Source organism: Bipolaris zeicola (genome assembly GCF_000523435.1).
Source record: "Bipolaris zeicola 26-R-13 unplaced genomic scaffold scaffold_57, whole genome shotgun sequence".
Taxonomy (NCBI): domain Eukaryota; kingdom Fungi; phylum Ascomycota; class Dothideomycetes; order Pleosporales; family Pleosporaceae; genus Bipolaris; species Bipolaris zeicola.
In genome coordinates, this window is record NW_006912106.1 from 85,919 (window position 1) to 110,815 (window position 24,897).

At 51.7% G+C, this 24,897-nt stretch overlaps 11 protein-coding genes across 11 annotated transcripts; 7 read left to right on the forward strand and 4 right to left on the reverse strand.

Annotated features, from left to right (window-relative positions):
• Window positions 1-617: 617 nt before the first annotated feature.
• On the forward strand, window positions 618-1,790 carry COCCADRAFT_4329 (uncharacterized protein; the record flags this gene model as incomplete). The annotated part of the gene is made up of 1 exon (XM_007713206.1): window positions 618-1,790. The coding sequence occupies one exon, from the start codon at window positions 618-620 to the stop codon at window positions 1,788-1,790; it is 1,173 nt and encodes a 390-aa protein (XP_007711396.1).
• Window positions 1,791-2,610: 820 nt separating this feature from the next.
• COCCADRAFT_4330 (uncharacterized protein) lies at window positions 2,611-4,355 on the reverse strand (the record flags this gene model as incomplete). The annotated part of the gene is made up of 2 exons (XM_007713207.1): window positions 2,611-3,732; window positions 3,789-4,355. 2 exons carry the CDS (start codon window positions 4,353-4,355, stop codon window positions 2,611-2,613), a joined length of 1,689 nt encoding a protein of 562 aa, XP_007711397.1.
• Window positions 4,356-5,140: 785 nt separating this feature from the next.
• On the forward strand, window positions 5,141-6,007 carry COCCADRAFT_93864 (uncharacterized protein; the record flags this gene model as incomplete). Its single annotated transcript, XM_007713246.1, has 2 exons — window positions 5,141-5,306; window positions 5,370-6,007. 2 exons carry the CDS (start codon window positions 5,141-5,143, stop codon window positions 6,005-6,007), a joined length of 804 nt encoding a protein of 267 aa, XP_007711436.1.
• A 334-nt stretch (window positions 6,008-6,341) lies between these two features.
• COCCADRAFT_93942 (uncharacterized protein) lies at window positions 6,342-7,934 on the forward strand (the record flags this gene model as incomplete). The annotated part of the gene is made up of 2 exons (XM_007713247.1): window positions 6,342-6,713; window positions 6,786-7,934. The coding sequence occupies 2 exons, from the start codon at window positions 6,342-6,344 to the stop codon at window positions 7,932-7,934; spliced, it is 1,521 nt and encodes a 506-aa protein (XP_007711437.1).
• Window positions 7,935-8,430: 496 nt separating this feature from the next.
• On the forward strand, window positions 8,431-9,132 carry COCCADRAFT_93921 (uncharacterized protein; the record flags this gene model as incomplete). Its single annotated transcript, XM_007713248.1, has 1 exon — window positions 8,431-9,132. One exon carries the CDS (start codon window positions 8,431-8,433, stop codon window positions 9,130-9,132), a length of 702 nt encoding a protein of 233 aa, XP_007711438.1.
• A 444-nt stretch (window positions 9,133-9,576) lies between these two features.
• COCCADRAFT_36050 (uncharacterized protein) lies at window positions 9,577-11,128 on the forward strand (the record flags this gene model as incomplete). Its single annotated transcript, XM_007713249.1, has 6 exons — window positions 9,577-9,592; window positions 9,671-9,780; window positions 9,837-10,006; window positions 10,061-10,138; window positions 10,194-10,375; window positions 10,425-11,128. 6 exons carry the CDS (start codon window positions 9,577-9,579, stop codon window positions 11,126-11,128), a joined length of 1,260 nt encoding a protein of 419 aa, XP_007711439.1.
• Window positions 11,129-11,687: 559 nt separating this feature from the next.
• On the reverse strand, window positions 11,688-12,957 carry COCCADRAFT_93906 (uncharacterized protein; the record flags this gene model as incomplete). The annotated part of the gene is made up of 2 exons (XM_007713250.1): window positions 11,688-12,586; window positions 12,714-12,957. The coding sequence occupies 2 exons, from the start codon at window positions 12,955-12,957 to the stop codon at window positions 11,688-11,690; spliced, it is 1,143 nt and encodes a 380-aa protein (XP_007711440.1).
• Window positions 12,958-12,972: 15 nt separating this feature from the next.
• COCCADRAFT_25581 (uncharacterized protein) lies at window positions 12,973-13,512 on the reverse strand (the record flags this gene model as incomplete). The annotated part of the gene is made up of 2 exons (XM_007713220.1): window positions 12,973-13,272; window positions 13,321-13,512. The coding sequence occupies 2 exons, from the start codon at window positions 13,510-13,512 to the stop codon at window positions 12,973-12,975; spliced, it is 492 nt and encodes a 163-aa protein (XP_007711410.1).
• A 1,483-nt stretch (window positions 13,513-14,995) lies between these two features.
• On the forward strand, window positions 14,996-16,722 carry COCCADRAFT_4337 (uncharacterized protein; the record flags this gene model as incomplete). The annotated part of the gene is made up of 2 exons (XM_007713208.1): window positions 14,996-15,168; window positions 15,222-16,722. The coding sequence occupies 2 exons, from the start codon at window positions 14,996-14,998 to the stop codon at window positions 16,720-16,722; spliced, it is 1,674 nt and encodes a 557-aa protein (XP_007711398.1).
• Window positions 16,723-17,024: 302 nt separating this feature from the next.
• Window positions 17,025-19,166, reverse strand: COCCADRAFT_36054 (uncharacterized protein; the record flags this gene model as incomplete). The annotated part of the gene is made up of 9 exons (XM_007713251.1): window positions 17,025-17,561; window positions 17,617-17,946; window positions 18,024-18,043; window positions 18,120-18,500; window positions 18,560-18,642; window positions 18,705-18,794; window positions 18,843-18,866; window positions 18,922-18,992; window positions 19,059-19,166. 9 exons carry the CDS (start codon window positions 19,164-19,166, stop codon window positions 17,025-17,027), a joined length of 1,644 nt encoding a protein of 547 aa, XP_007711441.1.
• A 2,393-nt stretch (window positions 19,167-21,559) lies between these two features.
• Window positions 21,560-23,048, forward strand: COCCADRAFT_36055 (uncharacterized protein; the record flags this gene model as incomplete). The annotated part of the gene is made up of 5 exons (XM_007713252.1): window positions 21,560-21,769; window positions 21,819-21,964; window positions 22,028-22,155; window positions 22,203-22,847; window positions 22,900-23,048. The coding sequence occupies 5 exons, from the start codon at window positions 21,560-21,562 to the stop codon at window positions 23,046-23,048; spliced, it is 1,278 nt and encodes a 425-aa protein (XP_007711442.1).
• Window positions 23,049-24,897: the final 1,849 nt, after the last annotated feature.

The window sequence follows — 24,897 nt, forward strand, 5'->3', positions numbered from 1 at the left end:
TGCGCGTAACTTGAGACTACATTGGGATGAGCGCATGTCTGTCACTTCGAGTGTTCCCGACACCATTCAAGTCAATGTCGATTAAAGAGACGTGTCCGCGAGGATTCTCCGCCATATACGACAGACCAGCCTTATGCTGAAGCTTTAAAGGGAAGGTATAGAGCCGTTGTCTTCGGGAATAGTCGAAGCTATGACAACAGCGCCGCTCACTCAACGCTTTCACGGTGAAAGACCCTTAAGGCTTGGCGCCAAACAGACGCACAACCAAGGCAATAATTTTCCCCCACCTCTTCTTACTACGCACCCTACCTATCACATACCCCACACCACGGCTTTAGCATGGTGAACAAGCATCAAAACACAGCATCTGCCACGTCCTTCGACATAAGAAACTCCTCTGATAATGAGGACGAGATTCATGATAATGATCATGAGGCCAGCCTAAAGCTTGCACGAGCTGCTCAACAGCAGTGTTTGAGGACCCGAGAAGAAGTCCTGGAAACGACGAAGAAACCGGATACCCTGGTCAGAGAGGGCGAGACCGTCCTGGAATTAGTCGAGCACGCAAAGGCTGCAGGAAGACGATAAGCCGAAGGTAAGTAACGCCTATAGAAAGCATGAGACCTGCTGACATTCCCACAGATTCGGCAGATATTACTATGGATAGCCTCGAAGCAGAGCTTGGCGTTCTACGAGACAATGAAACGAAGCAACAGGCCGACATCGATGGCCTTGAAGATCAAGTGGATACATGGGAGGAGAATCAAATTGATTGCCAAGAACAAGCAGACCGGATTACGCGTCTCGAAGAGGAGGTGGATCGATTGAGTCGTCACGACTGTGACAGTATCATTGCCTACTTGAGGCGTAAGTTAGATGAGCACAAGGAACGCTCAGAAACATTAGAAAGCGTCGAAAAGCAACTCGGAGAGCTTCAGGAGAAGTATAGGGTTCAACAAGGCACAACAACTGCTCTGCGGGAGCACTATGAAATCCATCAAATAACGATCGAAAGACTGAAAGAAGACTGCAAAGTATACAAGGCAGAAAACGATGAACTGAAAAAGCAATGTACGGCTCATGGGACGACCATTGAAACACTCCAACAAGAATGTCGGGGATACTCACGTGAGATAAATGACCTCAGGGCTCAACTTGCGGAACCGGATCTACACCATAGATGCGAAGAAAACGTTGCTTCGCTGGAAAAGCAACTGGAGCTTCAACGAAGTGCTATGGGGCAAAAAGCGCCACCGGAACCTGTCATGGCTGAGAACATGGCGCTAAAGAAAGTTATCAAGCAGGTCGACAGGGATGTAGTGTCCTTGTGTACTAACTTGCGCAACGCCATGGCTTCCTTACAAAGGCCCGAAGAAATCAAGGACAAGCACCTCTGGTCGGGGCACAGGATATCGAATCGGCGACAGAGCGACATCATGAGGCAGACCGAAACCAACAATTCGCCGGCATCACTTCAAAACTTGGCCGAGGAAGCTCTATTCAGCGACGACATCATTCCCACATATCACACGCGAATGACAGACATACTCAACAAGGAGACGGAGGCGGCAAAGGTGCATGGACAGGCCATGCAGAGTCTACAAAAAAGACATGACATGTTTAAGCAGAACTTCTCGACGCTGCTTGGAAGGGCCGAGGAGGAGGAAGAGCGTGCAAGAACACGCGAGACTAAACTCTGGGAAATGATTGAGCTGAGAGATGACATGATTCAGCTGAGGGAAGAGATCGTTGTTCGCCTTCTCGAATGTCTGTCTCATACTCCCAGATAAGGGAATTGCAAAAACCACTAGGTTGTTTGATGATAGGCTCACACGGAGCGACTACTTGTGTACAATAGCAAATGAACTTTCTTCATGATGGTTCCAGCTATGGGTCTGAAATGAGCTCAAACATTGCAGTAAAGAAAGTGATGAGTGACTTAACTGTCTAACCCCCATGAACCTAGCGCCAAGAAGGGGGGGGGCTAGTTACATACTTCACGTTTAGACACAATTCAGTCCACTTACCCACTTCACCTCCATACCACAAAAGCAACCCCCGTCGTCATGACAAGAATCTTAATTTGGTTTTTTCTCTCCACATCTCTCACAGATCAAACAAAATCTCATCCCCTCATCAGAAATACAGCACCGTCGCTTCCTCAATCAAATCAGCCATTCCAAACACAACTCATACAACGTCCGAATGATCACGTGCTTCACATCTTCCAGGTTACTCAACAACACATAACACGTCTCTCAATCGTTTACAAGACCCCACTTTCAGAACTACGTGTACAACGTACACACTTAGTTCTACCTCGCCCCGCCAAGCCCACTTAGCCACATGCAGAAAAAAAACGGTAACAATTGAGTAAGTTTTCGTGTAGTTATATACAATTTTCCGTCTAATTTTACACTTTCTATTGGGGAAACAAGGGGGGGTATTTTCTAATATGCACCTAATCTTTCCCATTTCCTCCCACCCCTATTCCAGAACAACAAGAAAAAAAGGAGAGAGACCATATGATGTTTGCAAAGTTTCTTTTTGAGTAGCTATGTGACTTGGAAAACAGAGTAGAGAAGGGAGACAGATGATCAAGTCTCATATTTACTCCTTCTTTGCAGCAATGGCATCGGCAGGCTTCTCAGCCTTACCGGTAGGCTCGTCCATTTTCCTCGCACGGTCATCTTGTTCGGCGCGCTCAGCACTGCCGCCCACGCTCTCGCCGGTGCTAGCTTCGGCTTCTTTGCTTTCTTCAGCGGCCTTGGCCTCCTTTGCCTCTTCAGCATCTTTTGTGGGCTTTTCGGCCTCGTCAATGTCGTCGTGGTCCTTGGGCGAGGCAGTGGCCTTGTTCTCGACCGTCTCAGTCTGCTCGTTCTCTTCGTTGATGAGTTCTTGCTGTTCCTTGAGGACTTCGAGACGCTGCTTGTTGGTGGCGGCGCCTTCAGCGTTCCGGACCTCGAGGTCAACCTCGTGGTAGAGCTCTTCAGGGATGCTGGAAAGCACAGCCTCCAGAGCATCAATCTGGGATGTCATTTCTGCGTCCTTGCCCTGTGCGTATACAAAGGCATTGGAGAGCACCAAGAGGGTTGAAGGGACGCCGTGCTTAAGACGGAGATCAAGCCAGCTTGTCAGGTCATCCCGTAGCCTGCCAGGAGAAACGCCGTACGTTCGGATACCACGGCTTGCACACGCAGTCTGAAGCTCGGGCACCGAAAGGGTCTCGACGCCTTCGTAGGCAATGGCCCTGTCGTCACGCTTGATTTGGCGCATACGAACCCTGATTTGGTAGCGCAGGAAGTTGTCGGTACCAAAGGAAGTGATGTTCATGTAGCGGCAGATGGAGACGAGCTGTGGGCGAGACAAGTTGTCAAGAGTCAAGTCATCCTTGAAGATCTTGCAGACCTTGATGATTTCCTCTGGCGTTGGCTTCTCGCCAGTTGTGCGCACCTTTCGGAAGAACTCGCCAAACTCTGCTGTCTGGGCATTTTCGAGAGAGACTGGCAAACCGGTTTCCTTTAGAGTCTGGCGAAGGAAGTCGCTAACGTCCTTGCGGGTTGCTCGGAGGGTTTGGGCCTTGGTATCCTTGGCTGATTGGCCCTCGTATGTGCTGGGAAGCATGTTGGGGAAGAGCTTGAGCGCTACGGGAAGAAGCAACTCTGCGAACGGCACGATGACGAAAGGCAGGAAGGGAACCAAACGGGCGAGATCCTGGACTGTGCGTTGCAGCTAGGTCAAGTTAGCATTGTGCATTTGGATGGCTTGAGCAGCAAAAGGAAACATACCTGTCGACGCTCTCGTCTGGTGAGTTCGTAACCAGCAGCCATCTTCAAGGCAAGCTTGGAACTAATCTTGATCTCGAAACCAAGCAATTTGGTACCGTCCCAGTAATGAACCAGCTCCTTCTTGACTTTTTGCCAGACAGTAAGCTTCTTCTTCTCCTCGTCCTTCTTCAGCATGACCTTCTTCTCCTCCTTGGTCTCGGCTGCTGCCTTGTCTGCGCCCAGCTCCCTGATTGTCTGGACATCTTGAGCGGGAGTCTTGGCGTGTGCGGTTGGGCCAGACTTGGGGATGAGGGTGTCTTTTTCGAGCTGGGGTTTGGCTTGCTGGGGAGCCTTGTCCTGATCCTGCCTGGAGAGTGGTTGGCTTGCTTTTTTGGGGTCGAAGCCAGGGGGTGGGTAGTTCTGTGCAGTGTTGGATGACGTCGACTCGGTCTGTAGGGCTCGAAGCGGAATGAGGATGCGAATTGCAGGCGAGGAGCGCAGCATGGGGCGATGTGTGCGGGTGGTGGTCCTGATGCCTGCTCTGAAGACTGCGGGCGCTGCCCGGGAGGCAGTTCTGCTAACGTACATTGCGCCGGGACGGGCAGCAAAATAAAAAGGGAGCGACGTGGATATTGTACAGCGATTAAAGTATGTACGGGTGGGGGAGAAGCAGCATATAAAAGGTGGAAAGGAGATGTGGGAAACTGACGTGTGACGGGGAAAGTGGACTGGATTATGCAGTTGAGAAAACGGGCCTGGTCTGACGTTGCCGTCTTTCGGAGTTAGGCCTAGGGAGTTTTCAGGGACCGGCGCACCAGGGTGATCCAAAGCTTGGTCGCCACCAACGCAGCCTGGCACTGGCCTGCGTCTCCATGACGGATGAATAACTGCGCCTAGGAACAGGCCGGATACGCATACATATGTATGCAATCTCGACGCAGGCCGTGCAGACGCTCCGGCGACCACTGTCGGGTGTTATGTGCCCCCGTTAAGCAGCAAAGTAGGCATTGTGGTTATGGCCGAGGCTTTGCCGTGGCCGATGGCCGCAACTTCGACAGAGAGAATGCGATTCAGTCCTGGGCCTTGCCGTCCCCTCCTCTACGTTTACCCGACGTTGGTCAGCGTCTTGTCCTACGAAAAAGGACTTTGGCCGCGTCGCCGTCCTCCATTCTTCTCCTTCTCCTTCTTCCCTTTCCCCAGATCGCTATTCCCTTCCCCCGACCTCCGCTTACAATGGACCATTTTTAATATTTGCACACCCGCCGCGAAGCCCGCCGCGCTTCACTTCTCGTACCGACAAATACCCCGGCATACATAGCCATCGTAACCCCCCTCTAGCCACCCACGGCCATCTTTTCACAAAACACATCATAATGCACATACCAAGTTTAGCAAGGGCGGCCAGAATCATCCTGGTGGGCGCGCCCGGTGTTGGCAAGGGCACTCAGACGGAGCGCTTGATGAAGAAATTCTCCCAACTATCGGCAATCAGTTCTGGCGACCTGCTGAGGAAGAATGTGAGGGAGCGGACTCCTCTCGGTATGCGCGCTCGTTCCCCGCGCTAGGAAAAAAATAAAATAACCCAATGCTGACCTGTCGCAGGCATCAAGGCCGAGTCGACCATGAAGTCCGGAAAGCTGGTGCCAGACACAATGATCCTGCGCCTGATTGTGAATGAACTGACGACGCGGGGATGGATACGGGACAATGCGCTGCGGCCATATGCCCTCAACTTCAGTTCCATGGACATGGCCGACACTACAGTTGACTCGGTCATGATTCCGTCCGAGGTGCGGGCCCCGCGCTACACCTTCTCCAACCACCCCTCGGCATCCTTCATCCTCGACGGCTTCCCGCGCACTGCTGTCCAGGCAATTCAACTCGACAACATTGTGCCCATCAACATGGTCGTCCATCTCAACACACCTAGTGACATCATTATCGACCGCATCTGCAATCGCTGGGTGCACGAACCCTCGGGGCGCGTTTACAACACTACGTTTAATGCGCCAAAGGTGTCGGGCAAAGACGATGTCACGGGTGAGCCGCTTACGCGGCGCGCAGACGACGACCCAGAGGTGTGGAAGGCGCGTCTCCGGAGCTTCAAGGAAACCAGCGAGCCTCTGCTTGAGCACTACGACAAGCTGGGCGTGCTGTGGACCGTGAATGGAAACAGCAGCGACGAGATATCCCCCAAGCTCTTCAACGAGTTCGGCAAGCGCTTCGGTGGTGAGCAGTAGTGTGTGTACTGATGGGCTTGAGTTACGAGTGTTTGATTATGTCACGATGATACCGTTACACTTTTCTGGTTTACAGACCAAGGACTTAGGGTGGCCTTCTGGATTAAGCATAAATGTATCTGACCATGCACGCGACAAGGGAGCGCGTTTGCTTGGGCAAGTTGCGCATTCCGCATTCACTGTAGATATTCACCGACTGTGGTATGATTGCAGGCCTGTTTGCACTTAGCTGAGCAGGAACGATTGATACGCGCACATCAAACACGCTCATTGAGCCTTTGAATACAGACCTTGTGACTACATGCTGCTGTCAAGTGTTGATGACTTTGAAGCAATGTACGAGCGGATCCGGTGCCGGTCGCTCACCTGGGAGGGCGAGGGTGCGGGCGAGAGCCCAGGCCACCCTAACACTGCCTCTCCAACCGACGTCACCGACTCAGCTCCGAGCTTACCAGGACCACAGCAGACAGGAAGCCCTCGCGATCAGTGCGACGATTTACTAGACGAGCCAGACTACGACTGCCTAAGCGACTTTGAAGAGCTCCAACAGAGTCGCCTGATACTCACCCGCGATCCAAACGCACCCCGCAGACGCGCAATGGGGGGCGACTTCAGCGAAGGGCGCCTAGAGACGTTTGTCGGCAGCCCACAGAAAGAGTTGGCAGGCACCCAGAACCAATATGTTTCCTATCTGGTGACTACAAAGGTTGGTACCTTGGCCCATTTCTGCAGTTCTGTCTTCACGTACCCCGTCTCTAACACCTAACCCCGCCTATAGTCCGACTTCCAGTCCTTCCAGAAGCCCGAATTCTCCGTGCGCCGCCGCTTCACAGACTTTGTCTTCCTCTGGAAACAGCTCTCCAAAGAGTATCCACAATGCGCCGTCCCTCCGCTACCCGACAAGCACAAAATGGAGTATGTACGCGGAGACCGCTTCGGTCCGGACTTTACACAGAGAAGAGCCCACTCCCTGCACCGCTTCCTGAAGCGGATAGCGCTACATCCTGTACTGCGAAGAGCCGTGCTTGTTATCAACTTCCTCGAGAGCCCGGATTGGAACCAGCACATGAAGGGAAGATCGTCGAGAGCAGCAAGTGGGTCTGAGCAAGGCAGCGGCGGCTTCGTCGATGCCATAGCAGACACATTCGTCAACACCTTCACCAAGATACACAAGCCGGACCAGCGCTTTATTGAGGTCAGCGAACGAGCCAACAAGCTCAGCGAGGACTTGAACAATGTGGAAAAGGTTACCGTCAAGGTCGCCCGGCGGCAAGGAGACTTGGAGACCGACTACGCCGACCTAGCGACACAGTGCCAGAAGCTGACTACCATGGAGCCTGCAGTCGAAGGCAACCTGACCTCGTTCGCCGCTTCTGTCAACACCACCTCACAGGGCTTCAAGTCTATTCGCGATCACACAGACCAGAACTACCTGACTAGTTTACGAGACATGGATGCGTATATCCAGGCCGTAAAGACGCTGCTTCGAACGAGGGAGGGTAAGCAGCTTGACTTTGAGCAGTTGAGCGAATACCTGGCCAAGTCTGCTGCGGACCGTGATTCGCTGGCTAGCGCAACTGGGGCGGGCATGGGTGCATCTGGCTTCTTACGATCCAAGGTTGAGGATTTCCGAGGTATCGACCACGACCAAGCGCGTCGGCAACGGGTCCGCAAACTCGAAGTCGAGATTGAGCGTCTGACAAGTGAAGTGGAGCTTTCAAAGAAGGCCAGCGAGGCATTTGATGAGCACACTGTCAAGGAAGTGACTGATTTTGAACGTATCAAAGCCATTGAGTTCAAGGACACGCTCGGTGATCTAGCAGATGCGCACGTGGATTTCTTCCAGGGCACGATTGAAACATGGGAAAAGTTTTTGGAGGACATGCGGAAAGAGGAGGATCAAAGGAAGGCGGCTGCAGCATCGTAAATGAAGGCTCATGTGTGTTCTCATGGATCAGGTGGTTTTTGTCCAGCTGCTCCTGCTCTATTGCAGATCAGGGCTGTGAGCCTTGGTATGGCGATTGGCGTGTGATTTGGATTGTGAGCTTAGGCGTAATGAGCGGCTTTGCTAGCGAGACTTTGCTCAAGCTGCAGTCAGCCGCTATTGATATGGTTTCACCATGATTTTGTGTAACAAATTCTTCGTAGAAGCAGGCATCTTTATTCAGGTACATTTATAACATGTACCATGCCACGTCGTGCCCGTTTGTTACCACGGCTGAGTGTTGTGGATGAGTAAGCCAGAGTTCAGTGGTCAAGCCTTTCCACCCATGGTTGACATACTGTTGCTCTATTTCCTCAACTCCAAATAATGACTCACTCACAGGTGCTATAAAAACCCGTTGTATCCTCTGCATCTCCGCCTGAACACCAAGAACTAACACACGACTTTGAATCCTCTTAACAATTACACAGCTAGAAAGATGAGCATTTCTCCTATGCACACGAGCAGTATGCTGCAGGTTGGAAAGAGTAAGGACGTGAAGGCCAGAGACATTACTGTTAAGGACTCACCCCGAAAGCTGACTTTACCTAGCCTACCCACCGAGCTACGCGCGATGATATACTCAACCGTCTTCAAAGATTCCACCGTACAGATAGACCACTCTGGAATCGGATTTATTCACAACCGCGACCTGACAGAATTCAATAGGAACAAGCGCGCATATAGCCTTGAGCTTGAGGGATACGAAGACGACGACATGATAGCGGCTCTGTTCATGTATCGCATCGCAGATCTGATAATGCTTCCAGTATGGCTTGCCCGACAGCCCAAGTACAGGACAGTCATACGCAGACTGAGTATTCACGTCACTCGTCTCTGGGTTAGCAAAGGATATATATACGGCTTCAAGACCAATAGTCGTCTCCTCGCGATGCATCTACCGTTTTGGCTCAAACCCCACAATATGTCTCTGAAGCCAATTTTGCCAAGACTAAAGGAGATTGACATCGAAGTCCACTGTACCACGCTGTCTTTTGTTGGACCTTGGATAAGAGGAAACCCTCCCAAGGTGGCATGCCAGGCGATGATGGCTGACTGGAAGAAGCTGGCAACGTGGAACCCAGGGCTTGCAGTGGTGCTTCGTTGCCTAACGCTCAAAAGCGTTAAGCATCCTTTTTAGACGGCAAGTGGGTTTTTATTGAGGTGGAATTAGCAAAGAGGGTGTGCAAAGACTAGCAGTATAGGCGGCAGTGGTACATGTGTGGGTATGTGGTAGTACTACTGTGTAGCGGACATACTATGTAGTAGATAATAGTAAAGGGGCGCAAGAGCCACAGGACGGACCTTTCACGTGCCAGAAGCATTGGGAACTGAGCAATGACGTGCAATTTCTGGACCCCTGGCCCTGAGATCCCTGGTCCTCGCCTACCGAGCCGACGGACCCGTCCCTTTTAGAAGTTTGACCGCCGCTGAAGCCAAACGCCCACCCCAACCCACAAGAGACAGGCGGCTCCTGAAGTGCAGATTCCCCCCACAGCAGTGCATGGTCAATCGTAAACCACTATAAATTAATCCCGCCCTGCTAGCCTAAATGTCGCTGCCACATCCTGTCACCACGCCCACCATGCCGCCGAGCAAAGGTACAAACTGCCCCCTGGCGCGCGCCCGGCTTTTAGCCCATCGTTTTTATTTTTCTGCTGACACTGACACGTCTACAGAGACAAAGAAGCATGAGTGTGTCTCTGAAGATGCTTTGCAGCACCTGCGGACGTACAAATACTCGAGCGTCGACAAGTCCTTCATCTCCCGCTACATCCTAAAGCACTACGTACGCTGCGCCATGCATCCCCGCAACCCACAAGACCTCGTCTGACTTTAGCGCAGTGGAATGCCTTTGTCGAACTACTGCCCCTCTGGCTCGCCCCGAACCTCGTCACGCTACTCGGCTTCTGCTTCATCCTAGGAAACATTGTGCTGCTCGAGGTGTACATTCCCGATCTCGTCGGTCCAGCGCCCTCATGGGTCTACTACAGCTTCGCCTTTGGCATGTGGATGTAAGCAAACACCACGTTTGCGCACGCCCAAGCATTGCGTTAATGCTCCTGCAGGTACTCCACAATGGACAACGTCGACGGAAAGCAAGCGCGTCGCACCGGCTCGTCGAGCCCGCTGGGTGAACTGTTTGAGTATGTGACATTGTAGCCGAACGCGCCAGACCACGTCACTGACCGTCACACCTAGCCACGGCATTGATTCTCTGAACTGCACACTGGCAAGCCTCCTGGAGACTGCAGCTGTTGGATACGGCTCGACCAAGATTGGTGCCTTTACTGCCCTTATTCCTGTTCTGCCCATGTTCTTCTCCACGTGGGAGACGTACCACACGCATACCCTGTATCTGGGATACTTTAACGGACCTACGGGTGAGTCTGGATACATGCGCTCTCCTGAACATTAGCTCACGCGATACAGAGGGCCTGATTCTCGCCTGCACCTTCATCTGCCTGTCCGGATACTTCGGCCCGGAGATCTGGTCGACCCCGCTTGCCAACTACTTCCCGTCTTACAAGGCGGAGATTGGCGAAATCACTATCAAGGAACTCTGGGTGCCAATCCTTCTCTTCACCTTCTTCGTTGCGCACCTCCCTGAATGCATCCTCAACGTTGCGCGTGCACGCCGAGCCAGGAACCAGCCCGTGCTTCCACTGATCAAGGAATGGACGCCCCTGATTATCTTCGTTGTCTGCACCATGGCTTGGCTGGGATCGCCATACTCGAAGCTCCTCGAGGATAACCACCTGGTTCTCTACTGCCTGACCATGTCGCTGGTCTTTGGACGAATGACGACCAAGATTATCCTGGCCCATCTCACCCATCAGCCGTTCCCCTACTGGACCATCATGCTGGCGCCCATGATTGGAGGAGCGCTGATTGTCAACCACCCTTACTTTACCATTCCCGGAACCACCTTTGGTCCCGTGTCCGCTAGCTTCGAGCTCTGGTACCTCCGCGCATACTTTGTTTTCGCCTTTGTTGTTTACGGAAAATGGGCGCACCTGGTCATCACGAGCATATGCGACTACCTTGGTATCAAGTGCTTTACCATTCCCGTGAAGCCCAACGAGAAGAGCCTGAGGTCCAACGGCGTTGTCGACGGCAAGGGCCGAACCGACTAGGCCTGCCTGTGACTGCTTTGACGACACCAGCGAGTAACGATTGGAGCAACGACATGTCATGTATCACCATGTCATCCACATGCTTTGACGTCATCCACCTTATCAAGGCCAGACGTCCATTCTTTTTTTTTCCTGTTGCTCTCTTTAACGATCCATGTTTTTTTGTTCGAGGTCAGACCCAACTCACGAACTTTCTGGATACACACAAGTACACCCCCTTGGCTTGTTCTTTTTTTTTCCGCTGTTAGATCGTTGTTGTAATGACCGCTGGAAGATTAAGGTTAACCGCTTGGACGTTGACGACCTGCCGAATCTTCTTTTCTATCTTTTTTTAATCCTTATTTTTTTGCACAGCGGAGGGGTATTGTAGACGAGTAACTGTTTAATACTTTGATAATGGAAAGAGGAAAAGTCTCAGGATTCGAGCGCAATCCTTTTCTTTTGGATCCAGCGTACACGAAATACAACATTACTGCTGCCACTACGTGGTTACCCCTTTTGCGCTGAGTCTGTAGCACAGCACCAATCACGGCATTTTCCACAAACCAGAGTCTCAACGTCACAATTGGTCTAGGAAATAACCCCCTTTCGATGATTCAGCTTGACTCCAATCCCGCCACGCAGCAAACAGCAAAACGACAAACGCCTGCGCCTCGGGATTGATCTCTCCCGGAGGCATCTGCTGGCTCTCTTTCAGCGAATTGACAACCGGTGCCGCAACCCCCGTCCGCACATCAACATGCTGCGCCACCGCCCGCATCTTCTCCGTCGCCCACGCCGTATACCCACCCCCAAGCACCTCCCCCGCGCCTTCCAAGCCCGCGACTCTAAACACGGCCGCAGCCATCAACGCCGTGCCCGCCACCTCTGCAAACGCAGTCTCATCATCTAGATAATTGCGCAGCAAACGCGAAGGATGCGTATCCACACTCCTCGCCGCATCTACAATACCTTTAATCATACCAACAAGCGAGGTCTGCTCCGCCGTCGTGTGTGCTGCAAAGGGAGAGTGGAGCAGGGTAGCTAGTACACGTGCCATGCCTGCGGCTGCCCACGCATTACTCGTGGTCCATGCGCCGTTGTCTTGTTTTACTTTCTCCGGTGTAGAAGAAGAGGTGAGATTGGCGATGTGGCGCCAAGCACCCGATGGTGTACGTAGGATCTCGCAGTACGATTCGCACTGGCGCACGCTTTCATGGAGGAGAGAGGGATTGTGGGTAGAGACGCCCGTGTAGGCGAGGATGGGGGGTGCCATGTAGATGAAATCGGACCATAGTGAGGGGTGGGTTGTGCGGTGGGATAGGGCGCCGTTTGGGAAACGCGGTGTTTCTTTTAGGAGTTGGTGGAGTTGGCGGGATAGCGCGGTGGAATAGGTGGTCTGGGTGGAAGGGGAGAGCGATGGCGAGAGGGAGAGGAGCAGGGCGGGGAGACACAGGGATGCTGGGTCTGCTGATGAGCCTATGGTTGTTTTAATGACTTGATTGCAAGCAATCTGCGGTTCGTATTCGTCTCCTTTCTTTTCGTAGTCCGCTTCTTTTCTACCGCTTGACGACAGGGCACGGAGTATGCAAGGGGGCAAACGCACCGTTGTCTTCGCTGAGCGTTGGGGTATCGGTCCGGATCAGCGGCCTTACATAGCGTAGGGCGTCGATGTCTTCGATCTTCAGTCTTGGCGTTTCGCCGTTTGGAAATGGGTCCGGGGAGAAGACGCTGTAGGGTGGATTGCGGTATTCGAGGAGGGCTTCGAAGACTGTGCTGTGTTCCCAGCTATGTGATGCGCTTTCTTGGGCTCTGGATAGCGCTTTTTCGATCACGTCTTGCGGTATCATGGTCGGTTGGGGGTGCTACGGGCGCAAGGGTTGTTGCATCTTGAGTCGTTCTCGTGGAAGGTGCATGGTGGGTGCATCAGGGATTCCGCTGCCATGACGTCTTGCTGTCGTGTGCATGTGCTTGCACTTTCGCTTGTTGCCGCTGACGGGTGGCAGGGTGAGGGGTTGAGCGGGTGGCGGTTCTTTTGCGCCGAAGTTGAGCCTCACGTAACCTCCGTACATCTGGGGTTGCGAATCCCCAATGAGAACTGCAGTGTCTTTCACTTTCTCCTGCAATGTGTTTCTTATCGGTTGAATTTTGATGCGTCCTGGAGGCTGAAAAGGTTGTCTGTGATTCACTACGTGTTGGAGCTAAAATGGTACCAAAACAAAAGCGTGGAGGAAGGTGGCTTTGGAAGGGTTGTCGGAAGAAATAACCCATGACATCTCGAAGTGGCAGCTTTCTCCTTTGGCGAAAAGGTTGACCAAGCTGGCCCCGGGGTGGAATTGCAAACGATGGTCGTCTAGGAATGTATCAAGTCGTCCCTTCTTAATTGTATAGTCGCCACTGAACATGTCGATACCAGCATAGTATGAGAGAGTGAAGTGGTAACTGCCGATGGATTGGTCTCAACCCTGAGAAGGGCTGACGACTTGATAACATGAGCTGACGTTGGCCTAGCGAGGATGCAGATTATATTCCTTGATATCAATCAGGTGCCGTGCTGATCGCTGGATTGCGGCAGTACTATGGGCCCGGGGTAGTGTACCTGTCTGACCCATGACCGTGTTTAGGGAAAACCCAATGCAATGGTCACTTTTAGACCGAACAATCTCGTATTGGATAAGAGGGGAAGCTTGCCTATCACTGGAATAGTCGTGCGGAGATAATAGCCCTATGTCAAAGTGCAGACGGCTGGGTAGGTTGATGTGTGGAGGATAGTGGGTCACGCCATGTGTCCATAGCGCTCTGGGGTTGGTGTCTCCACTAGGACCCGCAACGAACATGTTCTGAGCCAAGTGGGTGCGCCTGGGAGGCTTTTGGACGAGTATCTTTTACGTTTGCAAACCCCAGCGGTGTGAAGAGCCAGAGATAAGGGTATATTTTGTTGTGGCATGAAGTGATAAAGACGCAGACTTTGCGGTTACAAGGCCAAGCGAGCAAAGAGAAAAATCTGCAAGCTGTGATGGTTGCACAAGACGTATGACGCGTAGTCTGACAGCCGACTCGAGACTTTGTTATAGGAGTGCTGCCGAATACTGGCCGTCGCACAATGACACCGGAGGACAATAAGGGTCGTAGAGCTAACCCCGTGATCTCCAGACGAGGCCATGAATCCGCACCCTTCTCCATAAACCACATGGATGGTCTCCAGTGTGCACAGTGCCGGGCAGCATCTGGCAAACCATAGGTGGGGCACTAGCGGACGCTAACCCCTCTAGCGTCAAATAGCGCGTATTCCAGAAGCTTGTCAGGGCTCTGGCTATGGCGAAGCTGAGCCTCAACCCCACGGCGCGCGCTTTTCTTCGGCTCAGAGCCATAAGGCCTCACTCCGCTCATCGGGCTGGGCTGAAAACAGCCTTCACACACCACATCTCGAACAGTGCCCAGCGCCCAGCAAGGACAGAGCCGAGAAAATGCGAGACGCACGACCAGGGCGTCATCACGCCAGGCCTTGCTCTGTGTGGCATCCTTCACGGCACGCCAAGGTCATTCCCCCGCCTTTTCGTCGGTAGTTTGCCATTACCTAACGACAATTGGTTCCCCAGAGTCGCCTAGCTATGCATGCGTCTGCGCCGCCAACGCTACAGCATCGTCCCACACCATGGATGCCTTCTTGGAACCCCAACCTGGGAAAGTAGTACCCTTCCTTCCCGTCTCGGCCCATTTCACCATGTTGGAAATCTCTGCCTGAACAGCTCCTCGCGTGCGCCACCCCGCCTTGCGCTTTTTGTGACGCCGTATCTTGTAGTATATAATGACCTACCATCTCCCGATTTACACTGGCCAAGTTTGGTACCGGCGAGCCTGTCATTTCACTCTCCTACCACTCTAGTCATGCCGAACCATTACATGGCAGATGAAAAGCCCGAGTCGGCCCCTTATGGCTACGAGGAGAATAATGCCGGCTTCGAGGAGCCCATTGTCCATGGCGCTGCTACTGTGGGCGGCGAGACGGGTCGGGGAGGAGACACACATCGTGGATTGAAATCTAGGCATATTCAGTTTCTGTAAGTATGCGCGTTTCAATCTTGAAATAGGTCGGATGCTGATAAAGATCCAGTGCTCTTGGTGGTGCCATCGGTACTGGTCTCTTCATCGGATCGGGTTCTATTCTCGCCCTCGTCGGCCCCGCACCTTTGTTCATGGCCTACCTGAGCATGATGCTCGTTGTTTACAACGTCATGAACAACTTGGCTGAAATCGTCACCTTTTTGCCAATGCGCGGAATCACGATTCCATACTTTGTAAAACGATTCGTCGATCCCAGCTTAGCTTTTGCCGCGGGGTGGAATTACTGGTATGCGTACGCCATTCTTGTTGCCGCAGAGGCCACGGCTGGAGCCATTCTCCTCGATTACTGGCAAACTCCCGTTCACAATGCTGTGTGGATCACCATTTTCCTGATTGTCGTCCTCTTGCTCAACATCATCGCTGTCGAGTTTTTTGGAGAAGCAGAGTTCTGGTTTGCCTCTATCAAGTTTATCACCATCATCGGCCTCGTTATTCTGGGTTTCGTCATTATGCTTGGTGGAAGTCCAAATGATCAAGGCCGCCTGGGTTTTAGGTACTGGAACAATCCCGGTGCCTTTAAGCCATATATCGTAGATGGAAATGCTGGAAATTTCCTTGCATACTGGACTGCCTTTGTTCGCGCTGGGTTCGCCTTCATCACCTCGCCTGAACTGATTGCCCTTGCTGCTGGAGAGACCATTGCACCTCGTCGCAACATCCCCAAGGCCGCAGGTCGCTTCGTATACCGTCTGGCCATCTTCTACGGCCTTGGATCCTTCATCATCGGCGTCATTGTCCCCTCCGACGACGACCGTCTCGGCGGAAGCTCCAACGCCTCAGCATCTCCCTTCGTCATCGGCATCCAAAGAGCCGGCATCGCAGGCTTGAACCACGTCGTCAACGCCGCCGTTCTAACATCCGCCTGGTCCGCCGGCAACGCCTTCCTCTTCTCCGGCTCGCGCGTCCTCTACGGCATGGCCCTCAATGGCGAAGCCCCCAAGATCTTTGGCCGCACCAGCAAAAAAGGCGTCCCGTACGTCGCTGTCCTCGCAACATGGGCAATCGGCCTCCTCGCCTACCTCAACGTCTCAAACACCGGCGCCCAGGTCTTCCTCTGGTTCTCCAACATCTCCACCATCTCCGGCTTCATCGCCTGGATCGTCGTCATGATCACCTACATCCGCTTCCGCAAAGCCATGATCTTCAACGGCGTTCTCGAGACCCTGCCTTACCGCACGCCTTTCCAGCCATACCTCACTTATTTCACCCTCTTCGTCATTTCCCTCCTCACCCTCACAAACGGCTTCCAGGTCTTTGTCCCCGCTGATTGGGATGTTTCCAACTTCCTTGCTGCATACATCACCCTGCCTATCTTCCTCGCCTTCTACTTTGGCCACAAGATTGCGACTAGGACCAGGTTTGCAATTCCTGTGCAGAGCATCGATGTCACGACTGGAGTCCGGGAAATGAATGAGCTGTGCAAGGATGATATTTCGGGGGCGCCCGTACCGAAGAATGTCTGGCAGAAGATTTGGTTCTGGATTGCTTAACGTGGCGAGTCGATACCAATGCTGTTTTTTGTTGTTTAACGTGTATATGATGATGATGATGATGATGATGATTGACGTAGTATATACCATTTGCTCAGTAAATGAGCTACGTTCGATTTGAACCGCCTGGCCCTAATTTCATGTGAGCTTTTGTGAAGAAATGTTCGTAAATCATGATTGACTCCCATGCCGATTTTCAAAATCTCCCCCTGAGCAGTACAACATACGTCCCACGTATAAAAGAATGCCCCCATGCCCCCATTTACGTCATACCATCTCCCCGGTAATAATTCCAACCACCCTTACACTCCCTCATTGTCCCTGACACCACCACCCTCACTCGCCACATCCACCTCCACCACCGGCCCACGATACACTTTCCTGGCCCAAACCACATAATACACAACGCTCATTCCCGCAATCACACTCGTAACCAGCACCGCCCAGTTCATATTCTGCACCGTGACTTGCGCAAAGCTAGGCCAGAAACTGAAGAAGAGCACAAAACACAAATAGGCGCATGCAAAAGCGTTGTTGGCGATACCCAAAACAGCTGGGAGACGCCAGGGCCCCCATACTGCATGTATTTTCGAGTCTTGATTGAGCGGGGATGATGGCAGTGCGGCGATAGGATCCGTAGGGGGGCCGATACCGCCTGTACAGCGGCGGTAGAGTAGCAAGGAACAAGTGAGAAGGTACGAAGAGAAAAGGCCGGCGATGGCGACGGAGATGATGCCGTTGAAGGCAGTGGTGGAGCCAATGTTGATGAGAGCAAGGAGGCAGGCGGTTATATTTGTGAAGAGGACGGCGGGGACGGGGATTTGGGTTCTGGAGCTGACCTGTAACGTGTAAGATTACTGACACTCTGGGAACAGAGAAAATGAGTGGTTCTACCTTGCTTAGTGTTTTCCAACCTGGTAGCCCTTTGTCTCGGGCAAAAGCCCAGCAGATGCGGGACGTGGAGGCTGAGAGGCCGACGCCTGCGCCGATGGTTAGAACCATGACTAGTGAAGCCATAACAGCGGCGCCAGATCGCGATTGCACTGCACGGTGGAAGATGACCATGAATGGGAATGCGGGATTTTCAGCGAGGACCGAGTCGAGATCGCCCATGCGGAAGAGGACAGTGAGGAGCATGCCGAAACCGAGGGTGCCGTTCATAGCGATACCAATCATGATTGAGCGGGGCACGACGACCTGCGCATTTTGGATTTCTTCGGAGAGCTGTGGAAGAGTTAGCAGGCGAGTTGCTAGTGCTTTTCGTTTCTCTGGAATTGGGACCTGAGGTTCGGAAGACTTACATGAATAGGACCGTCACCACCTGATATCCATGTCAGTCAGAACTCGTTCTTGGAGAGAACAGGTGATCGGAGATGAATCGACTCAGGAAAACTCACCGACGAAAGCAAACACACTCCCCATGATGCCCACACAAAAGCTCAGTCCCTGACTATTCCAGCCTCCCATATTCAAAAAAGTTGTAAAAATATCCTGGGCATCTCCCTGCGGGCCCATTACCAGAAGAGGGATCAAAATGGCGAAGAAACCAAGGATATGTAGGAACAGCAGTGCGCCTTCGAACTTGGGCAACAGCCAGCCGGCTCCCACATTGATGAAGATGCAGAAGGCTATTATAGCCCAGTAGAAGAGGGTGACGTGCCAGTTTTGAGGGACATAGGACGTAGGTTGGCATAGCATGATAAGACCTTGAATCAGTCCACCAGTCAAGAAGGCACCTGAGCCGAGAGATGCTAGCCAGCCGCAAAGAGTGAGCCACCCTACGTTATCATGTATTAATAAACGGCTATCAATTTGTGGGGTTAAATTCAGAACATACCGGAAACATAGCTGAGTAGTACCTGGGAATTTTGAGGGGCGAGCATGGATACCCAGTGGTATTGGCCACCGGAAGTAGGTGCCCTATCCAGTGTTAATAAATTCTTCTTATGCTAATATCAAGTGTGGGAGGAGAGTATACTCACATTGATACCAACTCACTAAGTACTATGAAAACAGACACGGTGCCTGCCCATACAACGATGTAGCCATAGATGACTCCAGCAGGACCTCCACTATAATTTCTGAGTATCCGTATCGTTACCAAAAAGGCCACAACTCACTTTTGGAAACCGACCAGGAACAAGCTAGAGTAAGAGTCAGCAACGTGGCTCGCAGGAGGGTAGGGCAGAATCAACGCACACCAATGACGCTTCCCATGTAATCAGAACTGTACAGCTAAACCCTAGGATGGACAAGAAGCCAAAACGGCGCTGTGTAATGTCAATTAGCTGAGTATTTGGCCTTTTCTCTAAAGAAAGACGGTATTCCATACATACCTTCAATACAGCTTTCTTACCCAGTCTCGCCAAAGCAAGATCATCTTGCTTGTCTGTGGATCCAGTTGACACAACGTCCAGCTCGATTTCACCGTTCTTAGGTGACATAACGATTGTAGCGCACAGAAAAGAATTGACCCCTAACAAACGAAGGCAGCATGAGATAGCGACGCAAAGGACGGGGAAGAGTCAAAATGGCAGAAATGTTCCCGGGTAAAAACGAGGGATAAAAATGATAAAGCACATACATGAAGATCAGCTCGTGCATACAACCACGTAACCGAGCTGTTGAGTTCAGATACTTGCATGATCCCTAGTCTTTGTAACCCCCCTTAGGCCCACCAATCGCATTACGCTACTAAATTTCCTGTTCTGGACCACCTGCTAAGAACAAGCTAGGGGGAGCGCGTGTGTCTGCCGTTTTGCCGTCATGCAATGCAAGACAGCGGTCGCACATCCCACAAGGGTGCGGCTTGTGGTGCATGGGATCCGTGGTCTTGTCTTGCATTGGTGACGAACGAATTAGTACTAGGACTTCTCGCCTGATCTGTAAATCGAGTAGTAGATTTTCGCCTGGTCAATAACCTGTGGCAGGGACGGCGCTTGACTCGATTAGAAAATACATTATTTGGAGACTTGTGCCAGCGGTGTTGGCTGGTGTTGCAGATGCGCTTGTGGCGTGATGGCACACTTGGCTTTTTGCTTGAACCAATCTTGCAGTCGCTCGCATCCGCCGGTAGGTTCTCAAGTCCGTAGTGGGATGCAGTGGCACTACAGCACACTGTGTAACACTGAAAACTGCTAGACGAGTGAGCGCAAAGTTTATGAAAGCCTGTGTAAGTGCGTCCTACTAGGACCTGAATGTAACCGTGTGTCGGTTGTTGATGGCCGAAACACGTAGGAACGACGGATGCCAGTGCGCCTGCAGAACGCCACCAAGCGGTATTTAATGTAAATTTTGGGCGTCCAATTGACCTCTGATGTGATGACTTGACTAAAGGTTTTGAACATTCGCAAGGAGGGTTATTCAATGGATGCTTATCGACAATGAATCCAAAGCCAGCATTTCCATCAGTCCACGGAAGCAATGGCAAAGGCAGTAAAATGCGAAGCAACAGTCCTACTATCCGCGATGGTGATGGAACATGCGCAACGGACGTGGACCCGGTACTGTGCCAGCGAAAAGTGTCACTTTCTATCCACAGTAATATTAATCTTCCACGAGGCCCGATCGATGAAATCAGACAGTTTGCTTGTATGTGTTTAAAAACGTGCATGTGAAAGTGCTAGGCAAGAATTCTGACTAGTAGATACCCTATTTAGGTGATTCGACCTGCCCATTTTCAAATGGGTCTGTTATTATGAATCGTTGAATCAACAAACAATCTGAAGATGTCTTTTTGTCCTCCGAATTCGATCCTTGATAAAGAATGCCGAATGACAAAGTTGTGGTGGATTTCTGGTCACGAACGGCCGGCTGTAACACGTACATCGGACCTGACGTCTTAGAGCGGAGCCCTAAACCCATCAATTATATCCTAGGAAATGCAGACAGCTGTTAGGGTCATAGCACAGCCTTTGTCTTCTCGCCCATGCAATCGTGCTTTCAACAGTCAGAGGTAGCTCTGCAAGTATGGGACGTGTGAGAAGTAAATCGCTTCAATCTGAAGGGCGGGCTCGCTGCTTCGCGTTGGGCACTCGTGTTGAAACATTGGGCGGCATGCAGTGAGGAACAAGGGGTAGAATTTGAGATCGAATGCCGATTGGCGGGTAACTGCGGCCACGAGTGGCTGACTATGCTGAGGTACCTGACCATATTACGATATGATACTCTATGCCTATCAGATAGAATTCGGGGCCCAATGGGAGCATCAAGGCCAATTCGACTTCGGAGGGACAACGAGAATATTTGTATAGTTTGAATCTGGGTCTTTTAATGACTGTGGGCGTCTGGTGAACTAAAAAAGGTACGTAAGTATTAGCAAATCGGGGCCTAGGATGAACCTAGTATTTCCCTAAAATTGCTGCCGCAATCGACACTCTGGCCTTCCTGCCCAATCAAGCATGTGCAAAAAGACACGACGGAGCAGAAGACCGAGTTTGTGAGTGAGGATGGAGCAACACGTGAGAAATAAGTGCGGGTCTAGAGTTTGCAGGAGTCTAGCCTTCACTGAAAAAGGTCGCAGAGATCGACACATGCAGGAACCTGCCCGATGGAGTAATGGATTTGAAACCGCCCTTTGCAGGCGTGGCATGATGGGGCGGCCAAGGCGTAGGAATATGGAACAGGCAGCTCGTTGAAGGTTAGACGTGGGTTGGAGACAGGACAAGGCTCTCGGATGCGGCGCTGGTGGTCCGACACTAACACCGACGGCGGCAGGCCTTGCAAGCAGCACTGAGCACATCACGTCATACCATATCGAGGAAGGCGCAACGCGAGTTCATCCTTGCCCTGCTTCCCCGCAAACCTCCTCTTGCATCTTCCGACACCACCGCACAAAATGTTCAACCTACCGAGAATATCGCTTCCATCCTTCCTTCGCGGCGGAGAGGGTTCGCATCTGACTGTCAACCTGCCCTCGGTGGAAATTCATGATATCGAAACAGCTGCCGAGAAGCGACCGCGGACCCTCAAGCATCTGCTCAAGGCAAATCACGCCAACTACGGAATCTTATACCATAACCTCGTATTCCATAACCACACACCACACGTATGCTGCTCGCCCAACAAAGCCTGTAGCTGCTAAGCATCTTCCGTAGATCCTAGGATCAGCTTACCTTCTCGGAGGCACTGCCGAGCATCTAAACGACATCTACGAAAAGGAAGCCGAAGAACTGGAGCCCTGGCAGGATGCACCGGGCGAAATTACCAAAGATGATTGGCGCGACTTCTTGGGAAAACCTGAGTACGTTACCAGTTGCCACAGTACTGCTCTGAAATGAGGGTCAACTGCTGACCCTGTGAACAGGTACCAACGTGCCTTTATCGATTTCTTCGAGGACCAGCTCGTGACCAAAAAGTACAGCGTCGAGCAAGTCCTCGAAGAGTTCTTATTCCAGGGAAAGGAGCCATTGATCAACGGCATGATCTCTGGACGTACGTTCAACGCCCACAACTAACAATATTTTACTAAAACTGCATAGTCGCACATCCCCTTATCCACCTTGGATACGCATATGAGCTAAACTCCAAAACGGTGGCAATTGAGGCTCTGGCGATGGGCGCTTGCTGCTACAACTCCCTGCACAAATACATTGATGACCCGAAATACACCAAGCCTAGTCCTCATAGCGCGACTGGCGCTCAATCTGGCCTGATCGGTCTACTAGACAAGGTACGCCAAGATAGTCGCTTCGATGGTCTGTATGACGATAGGAGTGGAGATATCTCAAAGGTGCTGGAGGAGCGAGAGGAGGCACTTCTAGAATACTGGAATGCTTGGGACATTACCAGCCCAACCGATCAATTCCGTGCCGCCCAGGAAGTAGGCATGGGCCTTTTGGTGGGCACACCGGCTCCTTCTCAGGGCAAGTATGATTTTTTTATTGTGCACGTGCTCACGAGCTCACATGCCATTCGCATCTTGCTTCCTTTGATCCCAGCAAAGTACCACGTGAGCCTACTGCGACAATGGTGGCTATTTGCACTTGTAGTGTACATTGCTCAGACCCGGCCAGTGATTGATATGGACAAGGCAATTCCGGGTGAAGATAGCAAGAAGAGCTGGAAACATGTTGTGGACAAAGCACTCAATGGCCCCCATTCGAAGGATGAGCACTATGTGAAAGGCAAGTCGTGACAACCATCAATGCATGCTGTATTTCGACTGACAAACCCAAGCACTGCGGGCGCTGAAGGTGGCAGAAGAGACGTGGGGTGTCTCAGACAATACACCGAGTCACTGGCTCAACGCGGCAGTCAAGTTTGCGGACGAATTCGAGGGTTGGGGAGGCTTTGGTACAGCTGAAGATGAGGCGAGAACAGGCTAGCCGGAGAAGCAGTAGACTCAGAGAGGGAAGAAAGGAGAAAAGAAATTGTACAACAAACATGTGATGGTCAGAGAGAAGTTTGGCTTTATTTCGCTGTACCATTTTCTTGCATTGCGGAAACATAAGGGATGTAAATTGAACTTTTCAATTTCTATTCACGGCAGGTTTTCAAAGAGGATAGGTTGATTTTAGTAGTATCTGCGTGTCCAATAAAAGACTCGGCCCCCTACAAGCTACATGGGGGTTAGCGTTCCCGTGTCGCCTACAGAGCCTCAAAACGGCTGTGGGCACTAAAGGGATTCTATCACCAGGTGGGTAGTATTTTCTATCAGCATATTCCTGATCTTTGAAGAAACACTGACTTGAAGACTGGTGGACATGCCGTTGTTGAGACCATCAAGCAAGCTCTTTGGCAGTCTGGTTGCAGTAGCAAGTTTTTGACGGAACACGTGACAAAGTGTGATGGAACGAACGATTAGCTTAGTGATGCTGCATCATTTTCAGCCGCAACCCTGAATTATTAATTTCATGAGTCCTTCCGTCTCTTCAAACTCTACTCAAGGTACGAGTGTTAACGCCAAGGCGCCAGGCCCAATGCGGGATGCCGGGACCTGTTCTTTCCACAAGCTACGTAGTGCTATGCGATGCACAATATATCCAAATCTACGTGCAATGGCGCATAGAAGATAAAGTTCCATGAGATTTTCCAGCCGGGAACTAATTGGAGTGGAGTGAGAATGAGGCGACACAAGTCCCTAGCGCGTCAGCGTCATATTGCACAACTTACGACATCTTCGTGCCAAGTCGTGCTAGACATCATTCCAACGGCAGCATACTTCCAGGCTAGACGGCTCAGAGACCGCCCGGGAAGCTAAGAAGAAGGCGTGTCATGTATGATTCATTCTTTCAACTCTATGATGCTCTTACACCGATTACTAGCTGGATGTCGGGTTGCAAGCGGTGTCACCATAGGGTTGCAGTTTTCGCGCCTACTCTATACGAGGGGAAAAACAACACATGTATACAACTCTACACCAAAAATGTGGGGACAGAATACATACCACGAGATCAGGGACTACGCCAATTGAACTTGACCCTCGGCATTGGGTTGGGGAGCTCAAAATGACGAAGATTGACCTTTGGGCGATACGGGGTAGTATGACACAATCCAGCGGATGCGACCCACAATTGGAATCATGGAATCGGTGGATTGTACGATCCGGGCATACGGCCTCCACCACGAATCTCTACAACGTATCGCTTAGTATTTGTGCTGCGAGGACACGTCGCCTCGTCGGGCTTGAGCATTGAAAGATGAACGGATGCGGTGTCGAGGGTTCCACTCGTCCGTAAATTTGGTGATCGACGTGTAGGGGAGAAATCTAGGGTTGGCAACAGGCATGAGTAAGTTGGGTGCAGACAGCACAGGGAAGGCGAACCGCGTTGCCCATGGCCAGAACGTCTCTGGGTCAGAAAGATGGAGAAGGAAGAGACTTCAGCGGGTCCGCGAAACTGGAGAATGCCATCCTTTTGCTGGAGTTGGGGGCATCGATCTTGAAGGAGCACCCCACGACGCGATCGCTAGGAAGCCTTGGCTATGCAGGGGGCGGGATTAGGATCGGCACGCAACAAGCTTTTTGTGTAAACTGGCGGCTTTTTCTCTGAAACTCGTTCGCACGATAAGCAGCGCGTCCCTGAAATCAAAGATAAGAAGAAAGCTCGGAGAATTTGCCTTGGAACCAGGCAGGGCAAACCGGGATGGCCGATTGGACATGTGAACGTGGTGTGCTGGCTTCTCAGGAGACGTCATCAGCTGCTTGCGCGCAGCATCTCTACCCTACTCTAGATC